Source organism: Amaranthus tricolor, chromosome 12 (genome assembly GCF_026212465.1).
Source record: "Amaranthus tricolor cultivar Red isolate AtriRed21 chromosome 12, ASM2621246v1, whole genome shotgun sequence".
Lineage (NCBI taxonomy): Eukaryota > Viridiplantae > Streptophyta > Magnoliopsida > Caryophyllales > Amaranthaceae > Amaranthus > Amaranthus tricolor.
Window position 1 is genome coordinate 2839842 of NC_080058.1, and position 9300 is coordinate 2849141.

Below are 9300 nucleotides of genomic sequence, written 5' to 3' on the forward strand. Positions count from 1 at the left end.
ATAGCAAATCAATGAAAAAGTCGACAAATTATGACCTTTTGGTGTCTGGTTGTGTTATTCTGACCTCAATAAAAACAATGCACAAAGCCATTTTAAGATGACTGCTGAGCAGTCAGCTTTGCATTTGCATAAACATCAGCAACTGTCTATTTACCTATTGACTTGTGCAACTCACAGGGGCCAAATGTCCTAAGTTACTCTTTTTGACGTGAAGACCGTCGAACTTGCAAGGAGGCCGGGCGTTTAGGTTGACTAATTTCTAGGTCCGGAACATAGTGCAAAAAGTCGAATGTGGGTCAGTGCGGATGGTTTTGTGGTTATCGGGGCCTATATATGATTGTGATGACTTCAAAAACATTTAAAATGGGATTGCAATATATGGAAGCAATCAATATCTTGCCCTGTTGTTTAGAGACACGGAGAGACATCAGGAACAATAGCAACTGTCATTCCAAACTGAATTTAGAAAAAGTATACATTAGTTGAATACAAGTCTACTTGTCTAATGACATGCACAGGGTGCCAAATGGCCTAAATACTTTTTCACGAAGACCGAGTCAAACCATAGTCAATTGTCACGTGATTCACTAATCTCCTTGTGAATCGTGATCACGAATCAAAAAAGTGAATTATGATCGGTTTTGGGCTATTTTAGGGTCATGTTGAGCAAATCGCGAATTCAAAAAGCAAATTGACCGGCAAATTATGTTACATTGAGTAAAAACGGTGATAAGGGTTGAGGCACTATCCGAAATCTCATGGGGTAAGAGAGGAGGAAGGAAAGTTCAATTTTCGCTAATAGTTAGGCTCAAGACCTAGTGCGAAATCTCAAATGTGGGTCAATGCGAATGGTTTTGCTGTTATTGCGGCCTTTACGCGATCGTGGTAACCTCATAAACCTTTACAATGCAGTTGTAATGTAGTGATAGAACCTATATTTTTGCACTATGATCCGGAAAAATGGATAAAAGATCAAAACAAATTTCAAAATGCATAGGATAGGACTGCTCACATTGAACTCAAATATAGAGAATGACCCCTTTTCCGAGTCTCGCCGTCTAGGTTAGATAATACGATCAAAAGAAAGTACAACACCTCACCAATCAAAATCCCAGAATAACACAATACACATCGAGTATACGAAAGAGCCACAAAATCGTGTATCAATGATATGCATGCCATGAATGAGGTAAGACACTAGAAGATCAAGAAATCACATCGCCAAAATGCTCAAGATTAATATGTGCAAGTAGTGTGTGTTTATGTATGCCATTACATGAGTAATTTGAGGAACAAAATCTATCAATTCCAATTTACATGTGTGATGAGCATTCTTTAAAGAAGGGTGGCAAAATAAGAGGAAGGCTTTATGTTATGCAAGGAATGAACAAAAGGGTATCAATGAGGCTTTCCGATATTTACAAATTGAGCAACAAAATAGTAAATTATGCATAAATTAATAAGTATTCAATTGAGATTTGGCTTATTGAGCAAGAAAATCAACAATTTTTCAGAAAAATCAAAACAAGGTATCCAACAGCATTAGCTAAATCCAACAAGCAATCTCGGCCAAAGAATTGTTGCTCATCAGGAAAGTAATTACTAGGCAAAGACAGATGAATCCAGGATATTTATAGTGATAAGTCATAAATGGTAACATAACCAACTTTACATCCAGATGGGAGAATATACAAGAGTTTAAAAAGTGGAATAGGCTTAAAAAATCGGCCTAAGCAAAAATCGGAAAAACATATGCTAGTTCCACAATTTTCTCGTTTTTTCCTAGAAAACAACATATAAAAGTTTCAAAAAGATAAAAATTGAACAGCAATGCACATAATCATCATCATGGATCAAGCTATGTTTTGTATCATGTCAGATAGCATACATACACTGTCATAAAAAAGGAACTGACTTACTGACTTTAGCTGCCACATATTCCTATTTGGTTTTATCTTAAATCTTACCCATGAAGCCTTTCAATGGTATGGGAAGATGGATTCAATAACGATTCTGGGTTTTGCAAACCTGACACTATTTCCTTCTGCTTAAGCAGCATAACCATCCGATCATTCTCTAATTTCATCCTTTCATTCTCAAGCCTCAGTCTCTCGAGTTCTCTGTCTTTCTTGCTGCGAAATCGTAACCACTTAAGCCTCTCTTTCTCCAGGTTAAGTGTCTCAGCCTGCAACCTGACCTTCTGTACTTCAGTTTGCCACAGTTGATGCTGAATCCATGCTCTTCGTTCTGCTGGTGACTTTGGGACATCTTGATACATTGACTCCGGCTCCCTTCTATTGCTGTCCTGCCTGCTAGGGAACAATGAGAAGTTAGAGTTGCCTCCATTCATGTTGATTCTAGCAGATGTTCCCTCCATCCTCCCAGGTTTGGTTTCGTTATCGTTCTCGTTGTCTTCAAATGAGTCATCACTCTCTGATTCATCATTTTCATCGCCTTCTTGTGCCTCGGAAATGTTGTTTTCATTCTCTTGAGGGGCTAGAGGCAATAAATGAGCTTGTAGATCAATGTCGTGGCAGTCGGGTATTCTTTGGCCGTTATGGAAAGCACACATTTCCCTATAAAACAAATGTTTCGAGTTCAATATCTTTTTAACCTCATTTTTCGCCTTTTCTGTCAAGTGCGGCATGGAGTCCATTAAAGACGGAGTTTCCACCACTTGGCAACTAGTTCCCCTACCAAGAATGTCATTCAACTTCTTGTACCTTTTATTCAAGTCATTGAACTTGTCCTCACATTGTTGGGGAGACACACAACAACCGTTGCTAATCATTATCTTCGAAACCATCTTCCACTTTCCTTTTTTCTGCAACATCCCAGCTTTCCTCTTCAACCCATCCTTAGCTTCAAACATACCATCATCACCAACAGAAGCAACAACTGCTATTAAAAGCCTGACCGCGTTATCAGTCCACTTCATCCGTTGCCAAGGAGATTCCTTTCTATCCTTAATAAAATTACAATTCTCACCATTCATATCCTCCGTAAAACTAGGCTCCTCATCCTCGCTTGTCGTATGATTACTAGGCGAACATCCTAGAGATATTCCCTTCCCCTTACCAAAATCCATAGACATCCCCTTCAATGATAACCCCTTTGCCTCTAGAAACCCTAATGAGTGCTCATTTTCAATACCACTCATCATGTTTATGGGATTTAACTCCAAAGATTCATGAGTCATCAATGAATGACCCATATGACCTTGTTGGAGCTTATCTACTGACATTTCCATGTCTAGTAATCGATTTGATCCGGATAAAAACCCACCTCCTAAACTTGACCTATCCATTTCAATATCAACACCTAAAGCTCAAATTTACAAATCCAATAAACCAAAAAAATCACTTTAAGTTAAACAGTACTAATTCAAATTATTCCCCAGACAGCAAACCCTCTCATCATTCCTAAGCAAAAAGAAACAAAAAAAGAAACACCCAGAAATTTAGATGCCATAAAGTAGAGTAAAACCCACAAAGATAACTACTTTATTTCCGAAATTCCAGCCTAGGGTTTACACAACATCACAGGTTACAGAGCAAACCAGCACAAAAAATAGATCAAATTAATATGGGATTTTCACATTTAAACTCAGTGTAATGAGTATAAAGCAATCAACAACAGTTAAATCCAAGATGGAAACTTTAGTGCAACAGAATCAAAAGGGGGAAAAAGGATTAAAGTGCAAATATTTAACAAGTTTGAGAAAGAAAATTAATATGTTTTAATGATAATAAGCAAGTTTTAACTTACAAAAATCATCCTTTTTCAGTGAAGGATTCTGATTTGAAGGAGAGACAAAAAGGGGGAGAGAAACATGCAGTGGAGATCAATTACAGGGGGAAAACGGAAGTTGGGAACTGGGGTATTGCTGGTATTCCACAAAATTTGGATGCAAAGTGGACACTGGACAGCACCTGGACAGGAAGCGGGGCAGGCAACCCATGAAAATCCGGACTAACCGGAGTATCCATGAAAAAAGTGGATAGCTTTTTGTTTTTTTGAGGATAGCTCAAGTACAAATAGGTGAACATTGTATTGAAAAAAAAAAGAAAAAAAATAATAAACACCTATATTTTATGGGAAAGTGTAGAAATATTATATGGATAAAATTAAAAGATAATTTAAATATGTAGATGAAAATTAAATAAAAGTGTACTTCATAATTAAATATAGAAATTAAACAAATTTGATTGGATAAATAAAAAGAAAGTGAGCGAAATAATAGCATATATTATTATATCAACTATCAATTGATTTGATGTTTTGTATGCTAAACATGCATATTTTACATATGGAACTTATATATTTCCTTTATTTCACTATACTTGTTATATTTGAGTTTTTACGTAATTTAATGTGTTATTTTGATTATTTATATTTTGAACTATGCACATTTAAAAATTATAATAATTAATATTATGAAAGTATGTAATTAGACGATTCAAACAAGATCACACGTGATTATATCTTTTTTTATACATTAGCTGCAATATATAAAATAAGCTTGAATGATAAATAGTGTCAAAAGGTGTTATATAGCGAGTATTTCAGTACATAACGAAGGAGGTGCTTATTAGCATTTTCCCTAAAAAGAACTTTATATACTTATGGTGTTAAACGTTACAAATTAGGTGTTAAAGGTTACAACTAGGCCTGTACAACGGGCTAGATCCTCATTGGGGTCTTTGATCCAGCCCTTTAATTTAAGGGTTGTATATAGGGGAGGGTTAAAAAAGGGTTGGGCTTATAAAAATTAAAAGATAAGGATTGGATAAGGATTTAAAAAGGGTTGTAAAATGGGCCTTGATCCAAACATTTTTTCCAGACTTTCCATTGTAAGGCCTTATCACTTCAAAATCATCAACCCTAGAAGTAAAAGAATATGAAAAAACAGCTTGAAATTATCAACCCTAAGTTTCAAAATCAATCTCTGGTACTTTAATCTTGCATCAGAAGTTCTTCAAAATCATCAACCCTAATTTTTCAGGTGTGTTTTCTCTCTTTATCTGTTCGAAATTATCTTTTCGAAATTATCTGTTCGAAATCTGGCTCTGTTGTTGTTCGATGTGATGCAGCAGGTGGCAGGGTGAGGTTTATCAAATCTTACTTGTTTCTTAGTACCTGTTTTATGCCCATACATCAAATTTTCTTCTATTTGTAGTTGTTCTTCTTCCATGAATTGGAATTTTAAATTGTGCGTCTTTTTGTATGTTGTTTTTAAAAATTGGGTTTGGGATTTTTGAAATGTTGGAAAATTATTTATCTTTTGAGCTTATTTTTATTTGATAGTTTCTCGATTGAATGCGTGTAAGTTGAAGTTTTATCCTTTTTGTTATGACATATTTGGGTTACTACCATTAAAGTTAAAATGGAGGTGACTTTCTGAGAAAAACAAGCTGACTATTTTTTCTGTCTATCCTTTTTCAATAAGGGATAATTACTTTTTTAAGTTACCAGGAGATAATTACTTTTTTGAGTTACTAGGAATAATATAACCTTTGTACTCAAAATTTCAATTAACATATATGATTTCACGATTGCAGAATAAACAATCCAAGATCCCATTAATGATAAATGGAAAGCGAGGCTACTACATCATCTAGAGTGGAGCTTAGAGTAGAGCCGGAGCAAGATGGTTATAATGAATATGCACCCCGAAATAAGCGGAAGAAGAATTTATCTAAGGTATGGCTAGAGTATAATGAAGAAGTAAATGACAATGGTGTGGGAGTCGCAAATTGTAGGCATTGCAAAATTAATTTGGTTTGTGGCTCATCTAAAGGGACATCACATTTAAAACGTCATTTGTTACAATATTCTCCGAAAAGACCTAATGGACCGATTGGGGAGGTATTAATTAATGATAATAATGATATAAGGGAATTTGTGTTTGATATGAAAGAACGTAGAGTAGAAATTTTGAATTGTATTGTTGAAGGAGCTCACTTATTTTCAACTGTGGAAGAAAATGGTTTTAAAAGAAGGATGACTAGAGCTAATCCTCAATTTGAGTCATTTTGCCGAACTACTATTACTATTGATTTTTTTTCAGAATATTATTGTTATAGGGAAAAATTGCAATGCATGTTGGTAAATACTCCTGGACTTATTAGTTTAACAACGGATTTGTCGGATTCGAAACATAGTTGGCAACATTATATGTGTATTACAGCTCATTTTATTGACAAGAATTGGAAGTTACCGAAAACAATTCCTTAGGTATCGAGCCATTTCTCCTCCATATGATGCTGAAAAAATTTTTGATGAAATATTTATGTTTTTAAATCTATAGAAAATTGATCATAAAATTCTTAGTTTGACTGTTGATAATGCTACACACAATGATGCTATGATATCTAGTTTAAAAGCTAGATTTTCAATGAGAGGGATGTTGGCTTTTGGTGGATCATTGTTTCATGTAAGATATTGTGCACATGTGATTAATTTGATTGTCCAAATTGGATTAGAGCCTCTAGGAGATGTTTTGGAAAATGTTCGAAAATTGGTCAAAAAGATTTCAAAATCATCTAACTTAAGTAAAATCTTTTTTGAGATTGCTCGAAAAAAACTTTCATCTTGATGTGAAGAGGAAACTTAATATTGACATGAAAGTTCGTTGGAATTCAACCTTTAAGATGATTGATAAGGCTTTATTTTATAAGGATGTTCTTATTCATTTAGGGTTAAAATATGCTTCTATCAAGATTAATGTGCCATTAGATAGCAAATGGGAAAAATTAGTAGCTATTCACAAGTTTTTGAAAATATTTTACGACGTGACATGCATGTTTTCAGCTGTTAAAACCCCAACATCAAATTTGTATTTCAAGGGAGCTTGGTTAATTCATTGTCATTTACTTAGGACAAAAAATGGCCCCCCATGCATTCTTGTCATCTATTGTGGATCCAATGTTAATAAAATTTGACAAGTATTGGAAGGAATACAATTTGCAGTTGTCTTGTGCGGCTATATTGGATCCTCGATTTAAGTTGAAATTTGTAGAGTTTTGTTTAGTTAAAGTGTTTGGGGAAGAGGAATGTATGGTCCGAGTTACTAAAGTATTAGATGCTTTGAGATCATTATTTGAGACTTATAAGTTACGGGCTTCCACTTCTCCTGTAGTTCCTACCCCTTCTTTAGATAGTGGATTTGATAATTTACTTGATGGTTATGAAAGTTAATCTCCACTATCTTGCAATACTAGAGCTAGAAAATCACAGTTGCACTCATATCTTGAAGAGGATCAACTTAATGTCAATATGGATTTAGATGTGTTGGAACATTGGCAACAAAGTGCAAAAAGATATCCAGAGTTGGCGGACCTGAAAGCGAGCTGTTTAGAACTACTACACTGCAAATTTTGTTTTTATTGTTTGAATTTTTTAGATAATCAAAGTTTGAAATAGAATTAGTATTCTAAATGCTTTGCTGACTTGTTCAATCCACTTTTGAGAATGATTAGCAAACAATCTAATTGTTGTAAATGGAATGGTGTAAGTTGTAGTAACCAAACAGGTCATGTTATTAGGCTTGATCTCCATGGCCATGTAAGTCCTGAATATAACAAAAACTTTTAGTGTCTTCAAGGTATCATAGATGATTCTCTTGCTGATTTAAAGCGAGCAGTTTAAAATTGTTGGAATATGAAGAGATGATCAAATGCAACAAGAGGGGGGTGAATTGTTGTGTATTGAGTTGTACTACGTTTTTGCTCTAACTTGCGGAATTTTAACAAACAAAATAAAACTTAAACTTAAGAAGCAAGAGATAAAAAGGAGACAAAGATTTTACGTGGAAACCTTCTTGGCCTAATAAGAAGGAAAAACCACGACCCCCCGGGATTTCAAAATTCTCACTATGTTTTAGGCAATCAATTACAATTACATAAAACAGTTTGCTTCACTCGAAGCTTCTCTACTCTAGGCCTAATTCTCTTTCTCTATTCTCCCTTTCTATTTCTCTTCTCACGTTTCTCTTCTCTTATACCCTTAGACTTCCCACAAGTCTAATTACAACAGATCACTCATTAACCCTTACAAGGCCAATTCTCAAGAGATTAAAAATTAAAATAATTACTTAAGAAAAATATATTAAATTAATTGGCATTGGAAAACTGAAAATATTTTTCTTAAGATGATCTCCCTTTTATGGACACTCTTGGATCCTCTTGGATGGATTTTGGTTCGAGCAAAGTCTCTTCTATTTATAGTGGGAACAACCAGCAGTTTCCTCAGACATAACGTCCACTATCTCACACATACCTCCCACTACCCCCACGTTCTCAAAACAAAAGGTGGTGGAATTATGAAAGCGTCCGGCTGTTATTTGCTCAAAGAAAAATCAGTTTCCTTAATGCTAAAAATAGCATAGGAGTTAAAAACATAAGATCCTAATAGGAGTTAAAAACATAAGATCCTAAAAAATAGGAGATCTAAATCTAATTAAGAAAAAGTCTTGGGCTATTTTTAGAAAACCTAAAAATAGATTAGCCAATTAACTTACTAATTAATTTAAGCAATTAAATTAATTCTAACCCATTACATCAACTTAAAAACAGAAAATAATTAATTCGCAATTTTTCAGTCGATGCTATTCTTCAGACCTGCTATGTAGGAACAACGTACTGTCTCCAGCTTCAACTTCAGTCAGAATGTTCATTTTAGGAACAGTAGACTGTACGTCTATTTTGAACATTATAACATTTATCTAACATCTTGGACATATTAAGACATGTACATCTTCCACGAACCAAGTCATAGGCTTCATCAACGATTCAAACTAAATCGGATATATACCTACAAAACAATCTCTAAAAATATGTTTGTTTATCTAAAAGTGAAGTCATCATCAAAACCTTAAGAGGCCAACAAATTCCCCCTTTTTGATGAGGACAAACTTTATAAACAAACTTAAGTAAAATAGAGTAAAACAAAATTCTTAGAGCATACTAGAGATTAAAGCAACTCTAAATAACTTAGCAAATCAACTCGTTAAAATATAATTTACCAAGCATTCACAATAAAACAATTTACTCCATAATATCAACTATGTTTAAAAATTTTCAAAATTAATTAATCTAAAACTTAAATGAAATAAACTAAATTAATTAAACTTACATAATAAAACTAACATAATAAAACTAACACAAATTATTAAGTATTTTCAACCAAAAACTACTTGAAAACAAATTCACAGAAACAAGTAAATATCCATCAACTTGAAAACACAATTTGAAAACACAGTACACAGATGATCATTAAGTTAGCATAATAAATCAACCA

General features: G+C 34.0%; 1 protein-coding gene across 1 annotated transcript; it reads right to left on the reverse strand.

Annotated features, from left to right (window-relative positions):
• LOC130796905 (uncharacterized) lies at positions 1-3979 on the reverse strand. Its single transcript, XM_057659334.1, has 2 exons — positions 3769-3979; positions 1-3422 (listed from the first exon to the last, which is right to left on the reverse strand). The coding sequence occupies exon 2, from the start codon at positions 3305-3307 to the stop codon at positions 1964-1966; it is 1344 nt and encodes a 447-aa protein (XP_057515317.1). The 5' UTR covers positions 3308-3422; positions 3769-3979; the 3' UTR covers positions 1-1963.
• Positions 3980-9300: the final 5321 nt, after the last annotated feature.

Bases quoted from the DNA above. Each gene is read 5' to 3' on its own strand.
- LOC130796905 (XM_057659334.1), bottom strand. From the start codon at position 3,307: ATGGATAGGTCAAGTTTAGGAGGTGGGTTTTTATCCGGATCAAATCGA.